A 27,423-nucleotide genomic window follows, 5' to 3' on the forward strand; every position below is an offset into this window, starting at 1 on the left:
TTGCTTTTTGGTAGACTGTATCTTGCCCAATTGTTCTTAATTGTCTTGGCTTGCTTCATATTAAATATATACACACCTTTTTTATTTATATCTTATTCACCTGGGTAGATTTTATTGATGTTTATGTATTGATTCAGGTCCTTTGATTTAGAGCTTAATTACGTTTTTCCTCAATTTATGGTTTCTCCTTTTTGCTTTTTCTCTTAATGTTTCTTTTAATGTTGCTTGTTTTTGTTCAACTTATGTTTATTCTTATATGTATGCTTTTAATTCATGCTTTGAATGTCATTTGCACAATTTTAGCCTATAGTGTTTTTTTACATTTATATACATATCCCTATGATGCTTTTGCATTACGTTGCTCAGACATGTTCTGTTTTTAATTATGTTTTATTTTGTTTTAACATGGTCTTTCAGATTCTTGATAAAGGCATGTATGCTGAAACACTGCCAGTGTCGAGTCTTTGAGTTATTGTGACATATTCATCAATTAAGTGACTTTTTCTAATCTAATCCTTAGTTTTGTATACCGCATCATCTCCATGTTCATAGAGCTCGACGCGGTTTACAGTAGGAGAAATAGGAAGGAACTACAACAGAGGGTTAGAAACATAGAAACATAGAAACATAGAAAGATGACGGCAGATAAGGGCTACAGCCCATCAAGTCTGCCCACACCATCGACCCTCCCTTTTAAGTCTAATGTCCCATTTAAGTAGATTTGTAAGAATGCCATTCTACTGCCCCGCTCTTTCAAGTCTATACCCTAGTGATCCTATCCTTTGGCTGACCCTCGTAGGGATCCTACATAGGTATCCCATTTTTTCTTAAAGTCTGGGACGCTGTGTGCCTCTATCACCTGCATTGGAAGCTTGTTCCAATGCTCAATCACTCTCTCCGTGAAGAAGTACTTCCTGGCATCTCCACGAAACTTCCCTCCCCTGAGTTTGAGCGGATGACCTCTTGTGGTCGAGGGTCCCTTCAGGAGAAAGATATCATCTTCCACCTCGACCCGTCCCGTGATGTACTTAAATGTCTCAATCATGTCGCCCCTCTCCCTACGCTCCTCGAGAGAGTAGAGCTGTAACTTGCTCAGTCTTTCCTCATACGGGAGACCCTTTAGCCCCGAGACCATCCTGGTGGCCATCCGCTGAACCGATTCAACTCTGAGCACATCTTTACAGTAGTGTGGCCTCCAAAATTGCACACAGTATTCCAGATGAGGTCTCACCATGGCTCTGTACAATGGCATCATGACTTCAGGCTTCCTGCTGACGAAGCTTCTCCTGATACAACCTATCATCTGCCGTGCTTTAGATGAAGCCTTCTCCACTTGAGTGGCAGCTTTCATATCAGCACTGATGATTACTCCTAAGTCTCGTTCTGCCGTAGTTCTGGTTAAAGTTTCTCCATTCAGGGTGTAAGTTCTGCAAGGGTTTCTGTTTCCGAGATGCATGACCTTACATTTCTTGGCGTTGAAGCCCAGCTGCCAGATCGAGGACCAGCTTTCTAGAGTACGCAGGTCTTGCTCCATAGCATCCTTTAGATTATAGTCGTTTACTATATTGCATAGTTTGGCATCATCAGCGAATAAGGTTACCTTGCCTTGAAGCCCTTGAGTCAGATCCCTAATGAATATGTTGAAGAGGAGAGGGCCCAGGACTGAGCCCTGTGGCACTCCGCTAGTCACTTCCGACATTTTAGAGAGAGTACCATTAACCACTACCCTCTGAAGTCTGCCACTAAGCCAATCTTTGACCCATGTAGTTAGAGTCTCTCCCAACCCCATTGATTTCATCTTGTTCAGCAGCCTGCGGTGTGGGACGCTGTCAAACGCTTTGCTGAAGTCCAGGTACACGACGTCTAAGGACTCACCTGAGTCCAGTCTTTTTGTTACCCAGTCAAAGAAGCTGATAAGATTGGACTGGCATGACCTACCCTTGGTGAATCCATGTTGACTGGGATCCCGGAGATTTTCCTCGTTTAGGATCGTATCCAATCTATACTTAACCAGTGTCTCCATGAGTTTACACACTATTGAGGTGAGGCTTACCGGTCTATAGTTCGCAGCCTCAGCCTTGCAACCCTTTTTATGTAGAGGAACGACGTTGGCAGTTTTCCAGTCCAACGGTACTTTCCCCGTACTTAGTGAAAGATTGAAGATCACTGCCAACGGTTCTGCCAGAACATCTCTCAATTCTCTGAGCACTCTTGGGTGTAGATTGTCCGGTCCCATGGCTTTGCTCACCTTGAGTCTTGCCAGTTCGTTATAGACGTCCCCAGGTGTGAACTCAAAATTCTGAAACGGGTCATCCACGTCTTGTTTCTCTTTCAACTGTGGTCCATGTCCTGGTGCCTCGCAGGTGAAGACTGAGCAGAAATATTCATTTAGTAGTTCTGCTTTCTTGGAGTCCGCCACTGCGTAGTTTCCGTCCGGTTGTCTAAGGCGTACTATACCGTCTGTGTTCCTTTTCCTATCACTGATATACCTAAAGAAGGATTTGTCCCCCTTTTTAATGTTTTTTGCCAGAGTTTCTTCCACTCGAAGTTTGGCCTCCCTAACTGCTGTTTTGACTGCTGCAGATCTGGTCTTATATTCTACTTTAGTTTCTTTTTTTTGCGTACGTTTGTAGGAAAGAAATGCTTTTTTCTTTTCTTTAATGAGGTGCGAGATCTCTCCAGTGAACCATTGGGGTTTGTTGTTTCTTTGCCGTTTATCTACTGATTTTATGTAGCGATTAGTTGCTTCGTGTATGGATGATTTCAGGTATGACCACATAGTTTCCACATTGCCGGTCTCTGCTTGGTCCTGCAGCGTCTGATGAACGAAATCTCCCATGCGTGTGAAGTCGGTGCCCCGGAAATTGAGTACCTTTGTTTTTGTAATTGATTTAGGGGATCCTTTCCCAAGGTTGAACCATATCATGTTATGGTCGCTGGAGGCTAATGTATCTCCCACTGAAACCTCTGAGACGCTTTCCCCGTTGGTGAGTACCAGGTCTAGGATCGCCTGGTCCCTAGTGGGCTCCGTTACCATCTGTCTGAGATGTACTCCTTCTATGGAGGTCAAAAGCTTCCTGCTGCTGCTGGTTGTTGCTGAAAATGTGTTCCAATCTGCATCAGGCATGTTGAAGTCCCCTAGCAGTACAGTGTCGCCCCGTAGAGTTATGTTCTCTATGTCTTCAATTAATTCTGCGTCCATGTTTTCCGGTTGTCTTGGAGGTCTGTATACCACACCAAGATACAGGCATTTTTTGCCACCTCTTGCCAGGTTTACCCAGAGGGACTCCCCGGTGTACTTGACATCAGTGATCCTGGTGGTTAGAGGTAGAAGTGTGAAGAAAATTTAGAGGACTTGGGATGCCAAGATATAAGAGTTTCCTTAATTCCTAAGTTGGAGGGAGACTTACATTTTTTGAGAAAAGCAGGTTTTCAGATGTTTGCGGAAAACTTGGAGAGAGCTCAAGTTCAGAAGAGGGGAGGTAAGGTTGTTCCAGAGCTCAGTGATTTTGAAGTGGAGGGAGGTCCCTAGCTTTCCTGTGTGGGAAATGCCTTTTAGCGAGGGGAAGGATAGTTTTAATTTGTGGGAGGATCTGGTGGTATTAGGATTTGAGGAATTCCAAGAAAGAGGGATAAAGGGAGGGAGGATACCATATAGGATTTTGAAAGTTAAACAGGCGCATTTATAGTGGACCCTGGTGATTATCGGAAGCCAGTGGAGCTTGGCCAGGAGCGGGGAGACATGGTCAAATTTACTTTTAGCGAAGATGAGCTTGGCCGCGGCATTCTGAATCCGTTGGAGTCTGTGGAGGTTTTTCTTAGTTAGGCTTAAGTAGATAGAGTTGCAATAGTCCAATCTGGAGAGGATGATGGTAAAATGTTTTTGATCGAAGCAGGATCTAACTTTCCTCAGCATGTGAAGGCTGAAAAAGCATTTTTTTACCAAGGATTGGAGGTGGTCATTGAAGGACAATGTGGAATCAATGATGATGCCCAAGACCTTGCTCGAGAACTCAAGCTGCAGAGAGGAGCTAGAGGATAGTGGGATGGAGGTGGGTAGGTGATCTAGTTTTGGACCGAGCCAAAGAAGTCTTGTTTTGGATTCATTCAATTTCATTTGCACAGTGTGGGCCCAGGATTGTAGGTTCATTATACAAGAGGATATGTTCTTAGACAGGTCGGTGAGGTTCGAATCGGTCTTGAGGAGGACGAGGATGTCGTCTGCATAAGTGTAAATTGTTTCAAGGGGGGATAGGTGGAGGAGTTTTAGGGAGGACATATAGATGTTGAAAAGGATAGGGGATAGTGGAGAGCCTTGCGGGACTCCACAATTCGGTTTCCAGGGGGAGGATGAGGTGCCATTCATGTTAACAATGTAAGAACGAGAGAAGAGGAATTTAGAGAACCAACCTAGGACTGTGGAGTTGATACCTATCTCAGAGAGTTGGTAAACAAGAATATCATGGTGAACAACGTCGAAAGCAGCGGAAAGATCAAATTGTAGGAGGACGGCGAACTTGTTTCGAGAGTGAAGTTGTTGAACCCTTGAAATCAGGGAAGACAGTAGGGATTCGGTGCTGAAGTTAGGACGAAAGCCATATTGATAGGGTAAAAGAATAGAGAATCTCTCTAAGTATGATGAGAGTTGGGAAGAAATGATGAACTCTAGCATCTTGGTTAGGAGAGGGATATTTGCAATTGGGCGATAGCTGGATGATATGGAAGGGTCAAGGTCAGATTTTTTCAGTAGTGGGGTCAAGGCGATATGACCCATTTCTGGGGAGAAATGGCCCGACTGAAGGGCCGAGTTTATGAGAATGGTGATAGAAGAAATAGCCTGAGCGGGAATGTTCTCGTATAGGTAGGAGGGGAATGGGTCCAAGGAGCAATTACAGGATTTCAGTTTGAGGCAGAGATTGAGGACCAGGGATTCAGATACGCGCTCAAAGGTGGTCCAGGATCTGTCAGCTGGGATAGGGTTGGAGACCATTAGGGTGGGAGTGGAATCGGTGGGCACTAGGGAGTTGTAAGAGACTGAAGGAGGGAAAGAGCATCTCAAGGAAGAAACCTTATCGTTGAAGAATTTTGCTAGAACATCGGCTGAGGGAGAGGAGGGGAGCAAGGTGGGGTCTCTTTTGGAGGTTAGGGAGCGCCAGATGTTGAATAGAGTACTGCTTTGATTGTTGGACCTGGAGATTTTGTCACCATAGAAGTTCTTTCTTGCTTTTTTTAGTGCTGTATTGAACAGCTTGATATTGTCTCTCCAGGACTGTCTGTCTATAGGACATTTTGATTTTTTCCATATGCACTCCAGAGCTCGACATTTCTGTTTTAGCTCTCTGTGATATGGGAGGAACCAAGGGGCCTTGCAGGGATAGGAGATGGATTTAGTGGAAAGGGGGGCGAGGGAAAGATAGGTGGATTTGGAGAGAGCGACCCAGTTATGCCAATTAGTACCTGAATCTGCAGGCTTAGGGGCAGAGGAGAATAGATTGAAAAATTTAGACCAGAACAGGTCGCTTGTGATTTTTTGCGGAAGGTAATGGGGTTGGAAGTACGGGGTGGAGCCCCAAGGTGCGACATAAAGATGGGGAGACAGAAAGCCCCTAGGAAGTGGTCAGACCAGGGGACATGTTCCCAGCGAGTGTCGTCAATTGACGTCTTGTGAGCGGTAAGGTCGAGGAAGCTAATGAGGTCTAGTGTGTGCCCCTTTTCGTGGGTTGGGGATGGTGCAGGAGGGGTGAGGCCAAGGGAGGTGAGGAAGCTAATAAGTTCAATCGTATCCTTGCTGGTGATGTCATCTAGGTGGAGATTGATGTCTCCGATGATCAATAATCTTTGGAACTTGAGGAAGGCGTTTGTTATAGTCTCAAGGACAAGTTCGGAGGAGTTGTTCCAAGGGGTAGGTGGGCGGTATAGGAGCAGGATGCACAGTGGGTGAGGGTGAAGTTCATCGTTGACGGAAGCAAGCATGTATTCTAGTGAGGTGTGGCAACCCTTTTCGAGGAGCTGAACATCGAAAAAGGATTTGTAGAGAATTGCCAGGCCACCTCCTTTACGGTTAGATCTAGGTGAAAAGAGACCTTGGTAGCATGGGAGCAGAGTTCATTTTGTGTAAATAGGTCATCTTTTTTAATCCATGATTCCGTGATGCATAGGAAACCAGGGTCAGAATCTTCAAGTAGGTCCTTCAGAATTTGAATCTTGTTGCAAGCGGATCTTGCGTTGCAATAAAGCATTGGGACTGGGGTGAGCGAGTCAGAGGCAAGGTTGGGGAGATTGGCAGGGGAAAGACTTTAAAGAAGCATGGTTGATTCTTCGGGGGTTTTTTTTTGGGAGGATGTGGTCTGGTGCGAATCAGCGTGGGGATTTTGAGGCCAGGGCAGATATTATTGGTATTTGCTGAATTGAGAAGATCGGGAGAAGGAGGTGTTACGCAGAGGGTGGAGTTGAGGGAAAAGCAAAGTAGGAGGAGAAAGGGCCAAGAGGGTGGCTTCATGGTGAGAGGTTGGTGAGCCTTTGAACTAGACACCCTTGGCTGGATTTCTGACATCTTGTCCTCACGACTTCCTGTTGTGTGTTCCTGTCTTGTCATTGAGGCCAGTCTTTGGTTTCTGATTTAGTGGTCCCGATGGCAACCCATGCTATGTAGTATAGCATTCACAGGTCCCACCATCACAACACGTTATTTCAACCACCTAATTAGATCTTCAATATCATCAAAATTTATCTTAGAAATTTATCTTAGAATGTTGAAAATGGTAGCGGCATTTCAAGGCAATCCCATGCAGCAAACTAAACTTAACTAATCCCAAAGCTGAAGTCTTCATACCAGCCCCCCTTAACTCGAGTTTCACAGTCAATGCTTTTTCAGAAGGGTGCGCTAAAAGTCATAAAAATAAAATCAATCACACATCAATACAGGTACACACACTCATATACGTTTTATAATTTTTACACTTATTCATTTTAATCTATATATAAATATCTTAATCAGCTTCCATGCATGGACAAACTAGTTTGCTGCATGGGATTGCCTTGAAATGCCGCCACCATTTTCAACATTCTAAATATATACTTTTGATAATATTGAAAATCTAATAAGGTAGTTGAAATAATGTGTTGTGGTGGTGGGACCTGTGCATGCCATAATGGTCCCGATGGCATCCCATGCTATGGAGTATAACACAATTAGCACTTGTGGTTGCGGGTCTGAGCACTTCACATTTTAAATTTAAGCTATATTGATTAACCTATATAATAAAACCATAAGCGCACATGCGCACTTAGGGTTTCATGTTCCCTGCCACCGTGGTGTGTGATCCGTGGCCGTGTTCCATTTTAGAACCCAGCGGCAGGGAACATTCTGACCACTCCCCTCCTCCCACCCTCACTCACCATTTGGCCAGGAAAGCTCTGTCCCTGCCCGCGTTCTCAGCAGGGAACACACTTCCTGCCCTCACTCACCGCTGCCGCCGATCCTCCTCTTCAGAGCAGCCTGTCCTGCCCTCACTCGCCGCCGCCGCTGCTGCTCTTCTAAAGAGCAGCCTGCAATGGTGGCCGGCTTTAGCGAACCTCGCAGGCCGCTCTCCAACCTCGGTAGCACGTTCCCTCTGACGCACGGGATTGCGTCAGAGGGAACATGCTACCGAGTTGGAGAGCGGCCTGCGAGGTTCGCTAAAGCCAGCCACCACGATCGCAGGCTGCTTTGAAGAGGAGCAGGTCAGAAGACGCCGGGATGGAGGGAAGGTAAGAAGCGGATCAATACCGGGGGCCAGGGGGAGAGGGAAAGGGGGCTGCTTTGGGGGAGGGGTGTGCTGGGGGGAGACAGAAGGGGCCATGGAGAGATAGAGAGAGGGAAAGGGGGCTGCTTTGGGGGAGAGGTGTGCTGGGGGGCAGACAGTTTTGCTCGGGGGGGGGAGACAGAAGGGGCCATGGAGAGACAAGGAGAGGGAAAGGGTGCTACTTTGGGGGGGAGGTGTGCTGGGGACAGACAGCTTTGTTCTGGGAGGGAATACAGAAGGGGCCATGGAGATACAGGGAGAGGGAAAGGGGGCTGCTTTGGGGGGAGGGGTATGCTTGGGGCAAACAGCTTTGCTCTGGGGGGGAAGACAGAAGGGGCCATGGAGAGACAGGGAGAGGGAAAGGGGGCTGCTTTGAGGGGAGGGGTGTGCTGGGGGGAGACAGAAGGGACCATGGAGAGATAGGGAGAGGGAGCTGCTTTGGGGGGGGAGGTGTGCTGGGGACAGACAGCTTTTCTCTGGGGGGGAAGACAGAAAAGGGCCATGGAGAGACAGTTAGGGAGAGGGAAAGGGGGCTGCTTTGGGGACAGACAGCTTTGCTCTGGGGGGGAAGACAGAAGAGGGCCATGGAGAGACTGTTAGGGAGAGGGAAAGGGGGCTGCTTTGGGGGGAGGGTTGTGCTTGTGGCAAACAGCTTTGCTCTGAGGGGAAGAAGAAGGGGCCATGGAGAGACAGGGAGAGGGAAAGGGGGCTGCTTTGGGGGGAGGGGTGTACTTGGGGCAAACAGCTTTGCTCTGGGGGGAAGACAGAAGAGGGCCGCTTTGGGGGTAGGTGTGTGCTGGGGGCAGACAGCTTTGCTCGGGGGGGGAGGGGGGAAGATCGAAGGACACAGACAGCGGCCAAGGAGCGAGAGATAAAGAAACACAGCCAGACAGACACATCTATTCTAGCACCCGTTAATGTAACGGGCTTAAAGACTAGTAGTAAATATAATTCTGTGATTTGAGTAGCTCAATATGAAATAACCTAACCAACACGAACAAGTTCACAAATGGCAACAATCCTCTATTTCAACAGCCCCAGAACTAGCTAACTATTTTAAAACAAAAATTCAATCCACATGTAACCAGCTACCCCCACCAATCCAGCTAGACCCCGCTGCCACAAAATCACTTATGGAAATGCCAGCAGACAGATCTTGGAATGATTTTGAAGAGATTAAATTCAAAGACACAAAACGGCTTCTTCTAAAATACTCCAAAGCATACTGCAGCCTCGACACCTGCCCACCTTACCTGATCAAAGCAGCCCAACAACCACAGGAAAAATAACTCAGTGGCTCAACTATTACCTAGGAAGGAAAAAAGAGTAAAGGACCTTCAAGACATAAAAGGAAGCTCAGTTTGTTAGGACCTGACACGGGCCATGTTTCGGCAGTCAGGGATTTAGATAAAATAAAAAGTACATGTGTACATTGCAGTATAAACATGAATATGTTAACACAGCCACATGCAAAGTGTTATTATGTGAGTAAAAAAGTAAATAAGTGTTGTTGTATTAAGATTATTTTATATGTGGTGGGCTAAATATTGCTATGCTAGATGTGAAAGATGTGCTTGAAGACAACGAGTGTGTTGTGCGAAAAAAAACAAACCAAAGCAAAAAGTATTGAATAGAGAAACCATATACCATATATACTCTAAAATAGGATGAGATTTTTCGGCCAAAAAGATGGCCCAAAAATGGGGGTCTCGTCCTATATTTGGGTTATCACCCAGTGACCTCCCGGCCCCCTCCTGGACTTGTTGCAGGTTTCTACCGGACTGCCATATGATCTGGTAGGCAGGGACAGGAGGGATCCCTCCCGTCTCCCATCCCAACCGATTCTAACAATTTTTTTTTACCCCCTGCGCACCTTTTTTCGAATCTCTGGTAGTCCAGTGTTGTATGGGCAGGAGCAAACTTTCTGTGCTCCTGCCCTGAGCCCCTCCCTCCCTAGATGGCTGCCTCAGATCTCATGGCCAGGGACGTACCTGGCAAGCAGGAGCGAGCTTTTCGTGATGCCAGTTCTCGCGGAAGAAGGGTCACAGCACAATCATAAACCAATTTGACTTAAGCAGTGCATTTGATCTAATAGACCGACCAAATGTGAAATTTTCTGTGAATTTGGAGTTAGCAGCCTAGTCCTCTCTCCTGGATGGTGAAATTTGTGATAGCTGGCACCCTACCACTAGGGTCCCCCACTTTTAACATCAGTGTTCAACCTTCTAACGCAATCCTTGGAAGTCAACCTAGATCTCACATAAATAAAACATTTCACCTATGCAGACTACATAACAATCATGCTACCTGTTACAGCTACATTAGTCAACACCCTCATCACTGTCGAAAAATGTGTCCACATCATAGAAAACTGGACCTCAACCCACTGCCTCAAACTAAATAAGAACAAAACCAAATTCCGGACCCTCAACTGACCCATGCTATACTCCAAGGATTATAGTAGATGATACAGACTTTCCTTTAGAACTACAATCCTGAATCTTAGGAGTAGAAATTGATAATCGCCTATCCATGAAAAGCCACATACAATTTTTCCATGTGATGAGAAAGCTAAATCCATCAGAAAATACTTTGAAACAGAGGCTTTCTGAATTTTAGTGCAATCCCTAATCCTATCTTGACTAGCAATGTAACACTAGTTCTTTACTCTAAAACATTGCTATCATGTCTACAACTAGTTCAAAATGCAGCAGTAACACTCATATATGGACTACAGAAATCTGAACACTTACAGCCCAACTATATTAAACTAAATTGGCTGCCCATTAATTGCAAAGATCAAGTTTAAATTAGATACTGAGAGGGAATGCCCTAACTACCTAACAGAGTTGGCTATCCTTCTCCAGGGTGTTTCAATAGATATTCCATCAGAAATCTTTTTCACTTAAAATTTCCAGCATGCAACAATATAAAGTTTACCAAGCAAATTACCTTATCCGTGTAATATCAATTAGGAAAATGCTGGAACCAACTACCGCTTGCACTACTATCTTGTGACCGCTACCTCAGGTTCAAAATAAATTTAAAAGTATTTCTGCACCAAGACAAAAAGCCAACCCAGAAGTAACTGAAATTTTAATTGTAAAAGCCCATTTCTAAATGTCTAATGCAACTCCTGGGACATAACTATGAACCAACGATGACATATTTGTAACTATGACCTAACTGTGTTAATAGCTGTACTGAGCTACCTATACTAGCAACCCTATTGAATGTCTGTGTCAAATTGTAATTGTAATGTAATCCAACCTTAAACTGAATAGGTAAAGGCGGAATAGAAAACCTGATTAACCCAACATATTACAATTAAAATTGTTAGCTGAAAGCCCTAACAAATTTTTTTTATAGTCCTCTTATGCTTTTTATTTATTTCAATTTATTATCAATTTATTTCAATTTATGAAGTGATTCACCCAAGGCGGTATACCGAATAATAGTTAGGTACTCTAAGCATTTTCCATATCTGTCCTGGTGGGCTCACAATCTAGCTATGGTACCTGGGGCAATGGAGGGTTAAATGACTTGCCCAGGGTCACAACCCTGAGGCAGCAGATCTAATCACTAGGCCATTTTAGACTCAGATAGCTATTTTATGAGAGCACATAATTGTTAAATATCTTAACTTATAAATCTCTTAATGCAGCACATTCACTTACATGGCATGCTGTAGGTTAGCCCTAAGTTTGACATAATTCATAGCTGCCCTCTCTTGCTGCTGCCTGGCTACTTCTTCTTGTTGCCGTTGTGCAAGCATCCACGTTACCTGCGTGCTTTAAAAAAATTTCCTTTAGAAAGTGATTCAAGTTTGTTTAACATTCAAAAGCACAATATGAAGCTTTAGTTTATACCTACTTGTAATCAAGGGACGTTTGATGATGTTCAGGATGCAATGGATAAACTCCCATATAGCTTTCTTCTGGTCGCAATCTCTTGGGTTCTCTCATGATAGTGGAAGTGAGTTGTGGTGTCTGCATCATGACAGGTGTGTGCATTGTTTGTTCCCTGTTTAGCCACATGCTGTCACTACTGCTGCTTTCTTCTGCTACAGAGAAAAAAGAATCTGTCACTAAGTATTCTCTGAATGCTGACTAATTTCTCTTACCATCTTCCTATGTTGGCTTTACATCTGTGCGTCTGAATGCTAGAAATATACAGAAAAATTTGGCCTTACCAGTTAATTTTCTTTTGATGAATCCTACCATACCAATACAGATGCAGGGACTTTGCTACCCTACATCAGTGGGATTTAGAGAAAAAGTACATTACTGATATCAACCTATATAGTATATCCAAAGCAAAGACCTCTCCCACAAAAGCAAGGAGATTTTTCACAGCCCCCATCGGCTCTGAACCAAAGGGCACATAAGGAACATCACCAAACATGAATTGTAAACATCCTAAACTATATTCTTTCTTTTGTTATTTTATGGTAAACTAAAACTTAGCTTTGTATACTGGGTCATCAACCAAATAAGGAGCTCGACTCGGTTAACAATAATTTAAAAAGATACAAAAAAAGAAAAGGAAAAATGAAACAAAGTCAAAGGAAAAAAATAATGCGAATGGTTTCCAAAATACTTTGCAAACAAATGAGTCCAAGAGTTCCCAGCTCATTTGAGAGTGAATTACTATTATGCCTATTCCAGAATCACATAATGATCATGTGATTCCTACTTTATTTCACTGATTAGGTGTTATAACTCAGTGTTCTTACAACCAGAGCATTCACTTTAGAGATTTTCACCTTCCTTTTCTCTTCTGTGATTTAATAGAATATTTTGCTCATTGCTCTGCCATCTTTTAGACTAGCTTCAGGAATGCCCCATTGCACTGTGACAATAGCCTAAAATTTCTCCATGCATGTGAAAAGCTTTTTCAGGCTTCTGCAGCTCCTTCAAAATGGATCACCTACAGCAACTCTGTCTTTGATGTAACCCATAAGCATGCAGAATGGATGATCATAATGAAGAGGTTTGCCCTTTGCAAGGGTCATACCACTACAGGATTATTTACTTCACCTACCTGGAGTTCACCCTCCTCCAGATACCCAGTATCAGAGAGACTATCTTGATTACTGTGGCTGAAGTAAATCCTCCACTCATACAATATATCAAGGCTCCGTCTGGGCACCTAGCTGAACGGTTAGGAGCACTTTCTTGAAGGCAAAAAGCACAACCTCTAAAGAAGAACAATTGTGAAGGCACCTAGTCAAGAAAAATACCCCTGGACTGCCCTACCTCTAGCTGGCACACACACAAGAACAAAGGGAATAAAGCTAGAGGTCCCAGTGACACAAGGTCATTTGCTTCAAACAAAGCTGTCAATTCTGGATGCGCTGACCCCCTCCCCTACCCCATGTGATTTACCTGAGGCTGAACCACTGCATCTTACCTTACACCAAGAAGATGCATCTTCTCCCATTACATGCTTGATGGGGTTTTTTTTTGGTGGGTGGGCTTCTCTTGCACTGAAAGCACCCTCGGATGTGTCTCCCCTACCAAAGCTTAACACAGTCTGCATGAGGATCTCTTACAGAGAATCATGCAGGCTAGATAGCACTTCATGCTCAGCCAGGGCCAACTTACTTGCAATACAAATGTTTTATTATTTTTCCAGCCCTGCCAATCTGCTTCTCTCTTAGCCTCCAGTAAACTCTGAACAAGGGCCACTAAAAAGCTCCTTATGCTGTACTGAATATGGGACTTGTGGCTCAAACTTCAAGGATGCCATTTTTTTTTTTTTTTTAGACAGCCCACACTGCATCCTTCAGCAAACACAGTTAATTCACCTTCACACATTTCTTCCAATGTGAATAAACAAGAGAGTGGGGGAGGGGGGAGAGAGAGAACCAGACTCTAGGGTATAATCTCCATGGATCCAAGCAGCGAAAGCTAACTAGAGACAAATACCCCTGGTGTGCCCTATTCAACTTAGAAGGAGCAATCCTCGTGAACTGAACCAGTAGGAGCAGACCTTTTTGTTTTCAGGGTAGTATACTGCAGAGCTGCATGTGCTGTGCACCTACCAACTTCTGGAGAGACAGAATACTGGAGAGCTGCAGGATGCATACATAGGATGATGTCAGTTTCTCCCCACACCCCTGTCTCCATCTGCTGATTGGGGAGCAAAACCCAGGCATCTGGACTGGTCTGGTAAGACAAGGAATCTCTCCTCATGTACCAAAATTCAGTGCAAATATACAAATATATTCATTACCTTAAAACTGCAAAGAATCAACCATGCAATCAATAAGAAATAGTTTGGATTTAGCATGCAAGATTTTCTTATTATATAAGTTTTCAAAAATGAGAAAGTAAAAAGAAAGTTAGAGGGTCTCTAGAATGAAGAATAATGAGTTCATTATAGCCAGAAAATAGGCAGTGCTGAGCAATAGAAATTATTTTAATTAAGCAGGATATTAAAAAAAAATAACTAATGTTTTCTTCATTCTAGCCAATATGTCTACATTTCATGATAAGAGAACATTGCATGCTTTAACAGAGACTCTTACTTTCAGGTAATTTCCGTTTTCCTGTTGCTGGTTTTGTCTTTTTACTCCGCATTGTAGATCCACGACCACTCATTCCACTAATAACTGACATGGTATCATCGTCACCACCAGCTAGTAATGAATTCCTGTAAGACATGAGAGGAAGCCACACATCTTCCCTACGGAGAGACATCTGAAATGTCATGAATTTCTCCAGGTAAGCATACCTGCAAAAGAAAGGAGGAAAATAATCAGAACACACACAAGAAAAGGAGAAATTAGGTTCTTACCTGCTAACTTTCTCTCTTTTAGACACTCCAGACCAGTACAGCTTCACTGATGGGTAATAGTTCATCATGACCAGCAAGTGGAGACTGAGACAAAATCTTTTGGCTGTAGTAGAAATAGCTATGCTTCCCTCTCATACCTCAGTCTGCCAAATAGCCAAGCAGAACTAAACATTGCTATATATAACAGTAACAACAGAAGCAACAATGAACATAGAGCAATACCATTGGAAGATACATAGATAAAGCCCCTTCAGTAAACGTCCCCACAGCTCGCCAGCTAAGCCAAAGCTGCTATTCTTTTGATCTCGCCAGCCCTAGAAAAATACTAGAACCCCCAGAAAAAATCCCACTCTTTACGCGAAAAACGGTAAGAACAGACAAACAGATAGGGTGGGATGTTGAACCGGCCTGGAGAGTCTAAAAGAAAGAAAATTAACAGGTAAGAACCTAATTTCTCCTTCTTTAGCATCTCTCCAGACTGGTACAACTTCACTGATGGGACGTAAAAAGCAGTACCCATCGTGGCTGGGACCCTTGGAGGGCCGCCACCAAAACTTGCTCACTGAACACTGCGTCCCAATGCATCTGAACATCCACACGGTAGTATCACACAAAGCAATGCAAAGAAGACCAAACTGCAGCTTTACAGATATCCACTGGAGCCACCAGAGAAGACTCAGCCCAAGAAGCTGTCTGACCCAAGTGGAATGAGCCTTGAGAAATTCCAGAATGGGCTTCTTTTGAAGAATGTATATGGAAGCGATTGTCTCCTGGATCCAGCGCGCAATGGTAGCCTTGGAAATGCCATCCCCTTTACAAGGAACCGCTAAGAGAACAAAAAGATGATCCAACTTCCGGAACTCCTGGGTCCGCCAAACATAAGCGTGAAGGACCCGAAAGACATCCCAACTTGCGCAACTGTCTCTGTTCTGAAGAGCCCTCCCAACTACCCATGACTGGGAGGACCATGGACTAATTGACATGAAAAGGCGAGACTATCTTCAGCAGAAAAGAAGGAACATGACCTGCTCCCTAGAAAACTCCAGAAAGAGAGGCCTACAAGAGAAAATCTGCAGCTCAGAAACACATCTTGCAGAAGAAATGGCCACGAAAAAGACCATTTTAAGGGTAGGGTCCTTCAACGAGCAGGAACCCAGGGGCTCAAAGGGGGAGCAGAAGCGCGGACAGTACCAGATTGAGATCTCAAGCCAGAATCAAAGGCCGCACCAGAGGCTGAAACAATTTGGCCGCCCTCAAAAAACCGAACCACGTCCGGAATAGATATTACGCGTTGACCTGCAGCAAACCACATAACGCAGACAAAGCTGCAAGCTGAACCCAGAGGGAAGACCAGACCAGGCCCCTGTCTAGGGCATCCTGCAAGAACTCCAAGATGTGAGGCAAAGAGGCACGAAAGGAAGCCATCCCACGCACTGTACATCACTCATAAGAACATAAGCATTGCCCCTGCCGGGTCAGACCAGGGGTCCATCGCGCTCAGCAGTCCGCTTCTGTGGCGGACCCCCAGGTCCATGACCTGTAAGTGCTCCTTACCTAAAACGTTTATACTCTATTTATTTAATATCCTGTAAGTAACCCTCTATCTGTACCCTGCAATCCCCTTCTCTATCAGGAAGTCATCCAGTCCCTTTTTGAACCCCAAAATTGTACTCTGTCCTATCACCTCTCCTGGAAGTGCATTCCAGGTGTCCACCACCCTCTGAGTGAAGAAGAACTTCCTAGCATTCGTTTTGAATCTGTTTCCTCTCAATTTTTCTGGATGACCTCTTGTTTTTGTTGTCTCTGCTAGTCTGAAGAATCTGTCCCTCTCCACCTTCTCTATGCCTTTCATGATTTTATAAGTCTCTATCATGTCCCCTCTAAGTCTCCGCTTTTCCAGGGTAAAGAGCCCCAGCTTGTCCAACCTTTCGGCATATGAAAAGTTCTCCATGCCCTTTATCATCCTTGTTGCTCTCCTCTGTACCTCCTTGAGTATCGCCATATCCTTCTTAAGGTACGGCAACCAGTATTGGATGCAGTACTTCAGATGCGGGTGCACCATCACTCGATACAGGGGCAGGATAACTTTCTTCGTTCTGGTAGTGATACTTTTTTTGATAATGCCCAACATTCTGTTCGCTTTCTTTGAGGCCACTGCACATTATGCCACTAGCTTTATTGTTTTATCCACCAATATCCCCAGGTCTTTTTCTAGGTTGCCTTCCCCCAGTGCCCTCCCTCCCATCGTATAGCTGTACATGAGGTTCCCTTTCCCTATGTGCAAGACCTTACATTTCTCTACATTGAAGCTCATCTGCCATCTATTTGCCCACTCACTCAATTTGTTCAGGTTTCTCTGCAGTTCTTTGCATTCCTCAACAGTTCTGACCCTGCTGGAGAGTTTTGTGTCGTCCGTGAATTTGATAACTTCGCACTTTGTCCCCGTTTCCAGGTCATTAATGAATATATTGAACATCAGTGGTCCCAGCACTGACCCCTATGGGACACCACTCGTGACCCCTTTCCAATCAAGAGTAGTGTCCCTTTACTCCTACCCTATACTTCCTGTCCGCCAGCCAATTTTTGATCCATCTGTGCACGTCCCCTTCCACCCCATGGCTCCACAGTTTCTTCAGTAGGCGCTCATGGGGTACCTTGTCGAAGGCTTTCTGGAAATCCAGATATACAATGTCTATGGGGTCACCTTTGTCCAATTGTTCACTTATCCCCTCAAAGAAGTGCAGAAGGTTCATTTGGCATGATCTTCCTTTTCAGAAACCATGCTAGCTTGTTCTCATCAGATCATTTTTTTCTATATAAGAACATAAGAAGTTGCCTCTGCTGAGGCAGACTAGAGGTCCAGCTCACCCAGCGGTCCGCTCCCGCGGCGGCCCATCAGGCCCATTGCCTGAGCAGTGGTCCCAGACTATCCCTAAACCTACCTCTACTCCTATCTGTACCCCTCAATTCCTTTATCCTCTAGGAAGCTATCCAAACCTTCTTTGCTCATTGATATTGTCCTTGATCAGTGATTAGAAACATAGAAATAGACTGCGGATAAGGGCCACGGCCCATCCAGTCTGCCCACCCTAATGACCCTCCCCTACCTTTACCATGTGAATAGTTCCCACGTGTCAATCCCATTTTGCCTTAAAATCAGGCACGCTGTTAACCTTGAGCCACGGAACTGAGGTTAAGCTCACCGGTCTCTAGTTCCCCAGGTCGCCTCTCGATCCTTTTTTGAAGATAGGTGTAACATTCGCTATCCTCCAGTCCTCCGGGATTACCCCTGTTCTCAAGGATAGGTTACAAATATGCCGCAGTAACTTCGCTGTTTCGTCTCTGAGCTCTTTCAGTATTCTCGGGTGGATTCCATCTGGGCCCGGAAATTTGTCAGTTTTTAATCTATCTATCTGCCTGAGTACGTCTTCGAGGCTTACCTCCATGCATGATAATTTTCCTTCTTGATCTCTCTTGAAGATTTTCTCCGGTTCCGGCACATTAGATGTGTCTTCTTTTGTAAAGACCGACGAGAAGAACATGTTTAGTCTATTAGCCACCTCTTTTTCCTCCTTCACCACTCCCTTCCTGTCCCCCTCATCCAGAGGTCCCACCTCCTCCCTCGCCGGCTGCTTTCCTTTCACATATCGGAAAAATGGTTTAAAATTTTGTGCTTCCTTGGCTAGTCTCTCTTCGTATTCTTTCTTGGCTTTTCTGACCACTCGGTAACATTCTTTTTGATGCTTCCTGTGGTCTTTCCAATTTTCTTCAGTTTTGTCCTTTTTCCACTTTCAAAATGATTTTTTCTTGTCTCCTATCACTTTCTTAACTTTATTGGTTATCCATGCCAGGTCTTTTGTTTGATTCTTTTTGCATCCTTTCCTAAATGTAATGTAATGTAATTTATTTCTTATATACCGCTAAATTCCGTTAGGATTCTAAGCGGTTTACAGAAAATAGACAATAGGGTGCATTAAAATTATAAGTAAGATAGGTACTTAGAAATTCCCTTACTGTCCCGAAGGCTCACAATCTAACTAAAGTACCTGGGAAAATGACAATTAGTAGAGTAATGAAGAAATAAAAATAGAGATAGATGAGAAAAATAAGAAAATAAACATTCTAATAAGACTACAATGATCTGAAGGACTTTGAAAGGTTGAAAAGAGGGGAGATAGGAAATAGAAGCAGAAGGGAGAACCGTTGAAACTATAGAATTCTGGGGAAACTTAAATGAAATTTAAATAATAAAATAAAAACAAAAACAAGTGGCAAAACAATGAATGAGATTTAAAATATATCATAAACTAAAAAGAAAGTGAAAAATAAAAAACAAATCTGGGTATATACAGGTTTTGCACCTCATTTACCGTGTCTTTGAATAAGGACCAGGCTTGCTCCACAGTCTGAGCTTTCTTGGAGCTGTTTCTGAGCATCTTTCTCATCATTTGTCTCATGGCATCATAGTTCCCTTTCTTGAAGTTAAATGTTGTTGCCTTGGTTCTCTTTCCCTTTGGTAATCCTACTTCCACTTTGAACTGAATCACGTTGTGGTCACTGTTCCCTAACGGTCCCATTACTTCCACTCCCTTTGCAGGTCCCTTCAGCCCGAGGATCAGATCCAGAATCGCTGACCCTCTCGTTGGTTCCTTGACAAGTTGTTCCATGAAGCATTCCTGAACGGCCTCCAGGAACTCTGTTTCCTTTGTATATTTTGAATTTTCAAGACATCAGTCTATCCCAGGATAGTTGAAATCTCCCATAAAGCAATGTTACTTACCGTAACAGTTGTTATCCAGGGACAGCAGGCAGCTATTCTCATTAAAGGGTGACGTGATCCAACGGAGCCCCGATGCGGACGCTTCTTTGAAGAAAAACTCGAAGTTTCGAGTCGCCCGCACCGCGCATGCACGAGTGCCTTCCCGCCCAACGCAGGGCGTGTCTCCTCAGTTCAGATAGCTAGCAGAGAAGCCAACCCAGGGGAGGTGGGTGGGACGTGAGAATAGCTGCCTGCTGTCCCTGGATAATAACTGTTACGGTAAGTAACATTGCTTTATCCCAGGACAAGCAGGCAGGTATTCTCACTAATGGGTGACCTCCAAGCTAACCAGAATGGGATGGTGGGAGAGTTGGCAACTTAGGAGAATAAATTTTGCAATACAGTTTGGCCAAACTGTCCATCCCGTCTGGAGAAAGTATCCAGAGAGCAGTGTGAAGTGAAGGTATGAACCGAGGTCCAAGTGGCAGCTTTACAAATCTCCTCGATCGGCGTTGATCTGAGGAAGGCTACAGAAGCTGCCATCGCTCTGACCTTATGTGCTGTGATTTTTCTGTCAAGGGGCAATCCAGCCTGGGCATAGCAGAATGAGATGCAAGCCACCATCCAGTTAGAGATGGTGCGTTTAGAAACAGGACGTCCCAACTTGTTTGGATCAAAGGAGATGAAAAGTTTAGGAGCAGTTCTGTGAGGCTTGGTGCGTTCTAGGTAGAAGGCTAAAGCACGCTTACAGTCCAGGGTATGCAGTGCAGATTCTCCAGGGTGGGAATGTGGCTTCGGAAAGAACACTGGAAGCACAATGGATTGGTTGAAATGAAATTCTGAGACAACTTTAGGAAGGAATTTCGGGTGCGTGCGGAGAACCACCTTGTCATGATGGAATTCTGTAAAAGGTGGGTCCACAACCAAGGCTTGTAGCTCACTGACTCTTCGGGCAGAAGTGAGGCCAATGAGAAACACCACTTTCCAAGTGAGATACTTCAAGTGAGCCTTGTGAAGAGGTTCAAATGGAGGCTTCATAAGTTGTGAAAGAACAACATTGAGGTCCCAAACCACTGGAGGCAGTTTGAGGGGAGGATTGACATGGAACAGTCCTTTCATGAATCTGGAAACCACAGGATGAGCAGATAGAGGTTTCCCTAATGGAAAGCAGCGATTGCACTGAGATGGACTCGTATCGAGGAAGACTTGAGGTCAGAATGAGACAGGTGCAAAAGATAGTCCAAAACCGAAGACAAGGAGGAGTGTTGGGGCTCCTGGCGTATCCCGGGATAGTTGAAATCTCCCATAACTATGGTGTTAGCGTTCTTGCATTCCCGGCTCAGCTTGGCTACCATTTCTGTATCATCTGCTTCAGTTTGCCCAGGTGGACGGTAGTACAGTCCCATCTTTATCTCGGATCCGTTTCTTCCTGGTATTTTAACCCACAATGATTCCAGTTGGTCATTCGTCGCTGCTTTGTCCACACCGGTCGAGTGAATGGCTTCCTTTATGTATAGTGCTATTCCTCCTCCTTTCTGATATTTCCTGTCTTTTCGGTAGAGTTTGTACCCTGGCAGTACTATATCCTACTTGTTTTCCTGGTTCCATATAGCAGGAGGGAGAGAGGATCGGCTAGTGACCTGTCTCCCAGGAGCAAGAACGAAGGACATCGCCGACAAAATTGAAAGAATCCTAGAGGGTGCAGAGACGGAAGAGACAGCAGTGATAGTCCACGTCAGGACGAACGATGTCACCAGGAGAGACTACAGCAAGAATGCACTGACTGAACAGTTCAAGATCTTAGGAAGGAAACTGAAGATGAGGACTCAAGAGTATAGCCTTTTCAGAGATTCTGCCAGTACCGAGGGCAGAAGCGCAGACGGAACTACAATCAATAAATGTGTGGATGAGAAAGAGGGATTTCTCTTCGTGAGGAATTGGGCAACATTCTGGGGCAAGAACAAGCTCTTCAAGAAGATGGTCTACACCTGAGCACATCGGGAACTAGACAACTAGCAAATAATGTCAGAAGAGCAATAGAGCAAGCTTTAAACTAAGTAGAAGGGGAAAGCCGATAGTCAACCTGGTATCGACGGTTCGGGAGACAATATCCAGTGAAGGTACTGAGGGGAAAAAATGCTGGGAAGACACATATGTCAAACAACAGGATCTGAAAAAACAAGGGAGACAGATGAAACGAGAGGAGGACAGGATGAACGTGCTACAAGGGGAAGTCAAAATGGAACTGGACGATGGGAAGGAACAAGAGGAAGACGATAGGAGCACACCACAAGGAGAAGGCAATAGGAACATACCACAAGGGGAAGACAAAAGAGACAATGATCAGGAGTTGGCAGGTCAGGAAGGGGACAGTAAGAAGAATGAAACGCAAGGGAAAATAGCAAGGAAGGGAAAATACCAGGACTTGAACTGCATGTACACTAATGCAAGGAGCCTAAAGAACAAAATGGGGGAATTAGAAGTCTTGGCCAAGAATGAGAGCCACTTGAGTTCGGCTAATGGCTCGTCTAGAGCAGGGGTGCCCAACTTGCTTCCCTTCCCTTCTCACTGCCCTCCCCCAAGCCACCACCACTGGGGAACAGGCTGCCACTGCTGCCATCAGGGAACAGGCCACCGCCGAATTCTGAGCTCTCCCTGCTTCCCTTCCCTGCGAGGCCGACCAACTCTCGCCATCCAACGTCAATTCTGATGTCGGAGAGGAGTTCTGGGCCAGCCAATCGCTGCAACATCATTTACTTGGGGTCTTTCAAGAAAACCTTAGAAAGACTCCAAATTATTCAAAACTCGGCAGTATGATTGATTTTTGGTATTAAAAAATGGGATCACATTACCCCCTACTATCAAGAACTTCATTGGCTGCCCCTGGAGGAAAGAGTTCTGTTCAAATTCGCCTGTCTTTGTTTCAAATCTATTCTTGGTTTGGCCCCTAAGTACTTGCTCTCTCATTTCAACTTGGATTGTTCCATTAGGCCAACATGCAGAATCCATATGTTTATCCATCCATCTATAAAGGCCTGCCGATATAGAAGATTTTTGGACAGAACACTCGCCTTCCAAGCAGGTCATCTGAACAATTGGCTTGGTAACATTATTACACACTCCTCATCCTATCTAAGTTTTAGAAAACTAGTAAAAACTAACTTGTACAACAAATTTGTAACCTAAGATCTCTTAAAGCCCTTTCCCTTTTTACTCTAACCAATTTGTAACCAAGATCTCTCAAGCCTTCTTGGTACCCTGTCTACTTGTACTTGACGACTTTATAGTGTGCCTATTTTCGTTGATCGTGTACTGATTGTTCCAGCTCCTCTTATCTCTGTATCCTGCTTGTTCCAGCTCCTCTTATCTCTGTATCCTGCTCACATGTATCAATGACTTTTCATTGTGCCTATCTTCGCTGATTGTTCAGCTGTATCACATGTATTCAATGACTTTTCATTGTGCCTGTCTTCGCTGATTGTCCAGCTCTTCTTATTGTAAACTGCCTCAAACTATTATGGCTTTGGCGGTATATAAAAATTATTATTATTATTATAGTTGTTACTGAGGTGACATTGTATAAAGTCATCTGCCTTGACCTCTTTGAAAACCCGTGGAATATAAATGATAATTAACATTTTCTCTGCGTACAGTGTGCTTTGTGTTTTTTAAAGTTTTATTGTTGGTAGATCATTTTGACTTGGGCACAAAGGTAAGGGGGAGGGAGGGGAGCTGTTGAAAGACATCTAGTAATCCTTGTAGGCTTGACTGTGCAGGGAATTATTTTTGTAAAATCATGTTTTGTTATGTGACTGGCATTATTTAGACTTTAATTTCTATGAATGAATAGAATGAAAATGATATAAAATTGCTTGCTTGATTTTATGTGCATGCGCTGAAGGGAAGTGGAGAGAGAGTGGGCTGAGGACGCTGAAGGGAAATGGGGAAAAGAGAGTGGGGAGAAGACGCTGATTTATAAATTACAATTGTACAGAATATTGTTTCTTTTTATACTTTAATATAATAAATTCAGTATAAAACTATTCGAGGCGTATGTGGATGGAATCAGGTGGTTTACGGTGATGGGGACCGAGCTCATGGGGATGGGGTGGGGGACGTGTCATTCTCTAGGCTCTGCCACGAATCAATTTCGACTACATGCGGGTGTCAGTCAGTTTGATGTAGCCATCGTAGCGTAAGCGGGCATGGGGTATGGCTCTCAAAAAAAAATTTTAATCGTTGTTCTGCTGATTTTGGCTCTTTTGACTAATGAGTTTGCCTACCACTGGTATAGGGGATGCTGTACTGATGTACAAGTTTGATCTCAGTCTCCACCTGCTGGTAACAGTGAGGTATAGAACCCATCCGTAAGGAACTATACCGGTCTATCAAGCGATACAGAAAAAGAACAATTAAAATTAAATAATAAATTACTCAAGTACCCAAGCTTCATTTCGCAAAAGAGATGTCTCTTCAAAAGCCTCTTAAAAACAGTCATCTTTTTGCTTTCTAATATACAATGGAATAGCATTCCACGCTTCTGGACCAGCACAAGAAAAAGCTCCCATTCTTGTTACTTTCAACCTTGCCTGCTGTATAGTAGGAACATATAATTCTTTGAGCAGAGCGTAAACTACATGATGGTGCATACTCAGATATACAGTTGATCAAATATCTCAGAGCCATTCCATGAAGGCAAAGGTAAGTTAACAGCAATTTATATCGTATTCTAAAATCAATCTTCAACCAGTAAAGATTCACATAAAATTCAGACACATTGTCAAGTTTCCCAATACCAAACAGAACACGAATAATCGAGTTTTGTGTAACTTGTAGTGCTGAATCGCATTCTTGTAAACACCTAACAGCAAATTGCAAAAGTCCAAACTGAACAACACTACAATTGTAGAGCACACTTAAAATTGGCACTAGACAAATAAGATTTTAAGATTGCTCAGCAATTGTAATTTAAAATAAATCTTCTTAACCATAGCAAGAATATGAGGTTGAAAGGACAAGCAGGCATCTAAAATGACTTCCAGGTATTTTACCTCATCGGAGAGGTCGATAATTGTCCCTAAAATTTTTACAGACCCAGGGATATTTATATGCATGGCTCTTGACATACACACACTCTGTAATTTTGCTCTTTATAATGGGCTCTACCTACTGACCAAATCTGACTGTACAATAAGAAACAAAGAGGAAGTCCACTGCACTTCAAGCTGCTTATTTTTTTTTTTTTTTTTTTGGGGGGGGGGGTGTTACAATTGAATGGCTCCCTTTTGTTTTCCAAGTTCAAAAGATGAGTACTTTATTAATAATAATAATAATAACAACTTTATTTTTCTAAACCGCCATAGTCAAATGACTTCTAGGCGGTTCACATTGAAAGAAGGCTGGATAATCCTTCCCCGAAAACCCTCTAGACCACCAGGTAAGGCCGGGAAGGCGGCAGGGAGGAAAAAACAATGGATTTTTTTTTTTTACATTAAGACTTTTTTAAATTTTCCCCCTCCCCAGAAAAAAATCGCGATTATATGAAACCGTGAGTGCAGGAACCGCGAATGGGGAGGGGGAAGTATACAGAGCTAAAGGATGCATCAGATTTCTATAAGGGGAATGAAGCCAGCATGGAGTTGGCTTTCTATCTTCATATGCTTACAGGGGAACATAATCCATTTGTTTGGGCTGGTCTGGCATGGATGGTAAGGAAGTCTTGTTTAAGCAATAACACATTTAACCATAACCAAAGAACATATTAAATGAAAACACAAGTTTCTACCTTTTATAATTATTTATGAAGACAGAATACATACAGAAAATACTTACACTGTTTTTTTGTCTTGTCTCAGTAGTTTAGATGAAAACTCGCTTAAAATATCCAAAAATGCCATATTTAACGGTGGATGGATTTCACCTTGGGGACTAGGTTCTTTAAAAGCAAATTCAATCCCATCTCTGAGGAAAACAATTTTAAATAAAATAATAAATATAATCTCTGGAAAGATCATAAATACAAGACAAAAACTAAATAAACATTCTGGTCTTCATATAATGTATTTGAAAGCAGCAAATCAACATAACTGAAAATGTTCAGGAGCAAATTTACTTAATCTTATATTAAAAAAAAGCTTAAAAGGCTTCAAGTTTGGTAACTATTATAGTTGCTCTTTGACCTAAAATTTTAACAACATCTTAATTACAGTTTATCACATTTTTAATACATTCTTGGACAGTAGAATAAACAATTAACTGAATCATGGTGACATTCAGCCCATTAATCTGTTAGCTAATCAGGATAAGTTAAGGTAACAAAAAGGTTCTCCCCCCCCATTAAAAGCATTCAACCCTCTAATGAAGAACACCTTCTATCAATAAAGGTAACAGCTGCCATTTTGAACCCAATGCCAGCATAGGCAAGAGTGATTGAGAATCATTCCTGCCTGCCCTTCCCTGAGACCTCTAGGGCAACCTTAAGATACGATGGGGGAAGTGTTACAAGTAATTTTCTGTGTGCTATTTTGATATTTGTAATCTATTTTGATATTTGTCTGCAAAGGAAGAATATGCTGGAATCAAGAGGTATCTTACATTACATTAGTGACTTATATTCCGCCTTTACCTTGCAGTTCTAAGCGGATTACAGTATAAGACAACTGGACATTTCCAGGAAGTTACAATTTAGGGATGATTACAGTTCTAAGCGGGAAATAGTATAAGATAGCTGGGATTTTCTAGGAAGTTACAGTTGGGGGATGCTTACTTAATAGATGCAAGGAATTACAATTTAGGGGACGTTTACATAGTAGATGCAGGGGGATTACTGTATAGGGAAGGATTAATAGAGGAGGCAGAGGGGAGAAGTTGGGGAAGGGAGGAGAATTGAGGAATACTAGTAGGGAGGAAGAGTTTAGGGTTGGTTACTTGTTAGGGTCGGTTGGGAGGTTGTATAGTTTTTTTAAATAGTAGGGTTTTGATTTCTTTTCGGAATGATTTAAAGTCACTTGTAGTTGATAACAAGCTGGAGATAAAGGGGTCCAGTTTTGCTGCCTGCGTCTCTAGGAGGCCGTCGTACATCTTCTTTCGCTGAGTTTCCTTGAGTGAAGGATAGGCAAATAGGTTCTGGGTTCTTCTTATTCTGGATGTGCAATTGAAATTTAGACGGTTGTTGAGGTAAGTGGGTGCAGATCCGTTTATTGCTTTGTATAGTAGACAATAAAATTTGAATTGGATTCGAGCATGTATTGGTAGCCAGTGTGAGTCAAGGTAGGCATTAGTGATATGGTCGAATTTTCTGAGTGAGTAGATCAGCCTGAGGGCTGTGTTTTGAATAGTCTGCTGTTTATCAAGTTTGTGGGACATGGAAGGTAGAGGATATTGCAATAGTCCACTAGTCCAAGGATAAGGGATTGCACTATGATCCTGTAGTGGTCTTTTTCAAAGAATTTTCTTGTTTTTCGGAGGTTGCGCATGGTGAAAAATGCTTTTTGAGTGGTTTTGTTGATTTGTATCTGCATTGTGCAGCATCTATCTATCGTCACTCCAAGGATTTTGAGAGAGGGCTGTATGGGTTATTTGGTGACGTTTATTGCTAATTCTGTTATGGATGGGGTTTTGTCTTTTTCGAGTAGAAGGAATTTTGTTTTGTCTGAGTTCAGTTTCAGTTTGTGTTTTAGCATCCATTCTTCCACTACTTCCAGTGTTGTTTTTAACTTGCCTAAAGAAGTAGGGTCTTGGGTGTCAAAGGGGAGGAGTATGGTTATATCATCTGCATAACTGAAAGATGTTGCGTTTAGGGTATCTAGAGTGAAGCCAAGGGAGGATATGAAGAGGTTGAAGAGCATAGGAGATAGTGGTGATCCTTGTGGGACTCCACAGGGGTTAGACCAAGGGTCTGATTTATGGTCGTTTGACTTGACTCTGTAGGTTCTTGATTTTAAGAATCCTTGGAACCAGTTGTACACTGCTCATGAGATCCCTATGGCGTCCAGTATCTGTAGTAGTATGGTGTGGTCTACCAGGTCGAATGCTGCTGAGAAATCGAGTTGAATTAGTAACATTCTTCCTCCTTTACTA

General features: G+C 43.5%; 1 protein-coding gene across 1 annotated transcript in view; it reads right to left on the reverse strand.

Moving 5' to 3' along the window:
- Positions 1-27,423, reverse strand: part of STAG2 (stromal antigen 2) — a 613,131-nt gene that overhangs the window by 60,337 nt on the left and 525,371 nt on the right. Inside the window, 4 exon segments of the mRNA XM_033944545.1 lie at positions 11,462-11,575; positions 11,658-11,847; positions 14,317-14,522; positions 25,177-25,305. Coding sequence (XP_033800436.1) covers positions 11,462-11,575; positions 11,658-11,847; positions 14,317-14,522; positions 25,177-25,305 — 639 coding nt within the window.

This window comes from Geotrypetes seraphini, chromosome 5 (assembly GCF_902459505.1).
Source record: "Geotrypetes seraphini chromosome 5, aGeoSer1.1, whole genome shotgun sequence".
NCBI lineage: Eukaryota > Metazoa > Chordata > Amphibia > Gymnophiona > Dermophiidae > Geotrypetes > Geotrypetes seraphini.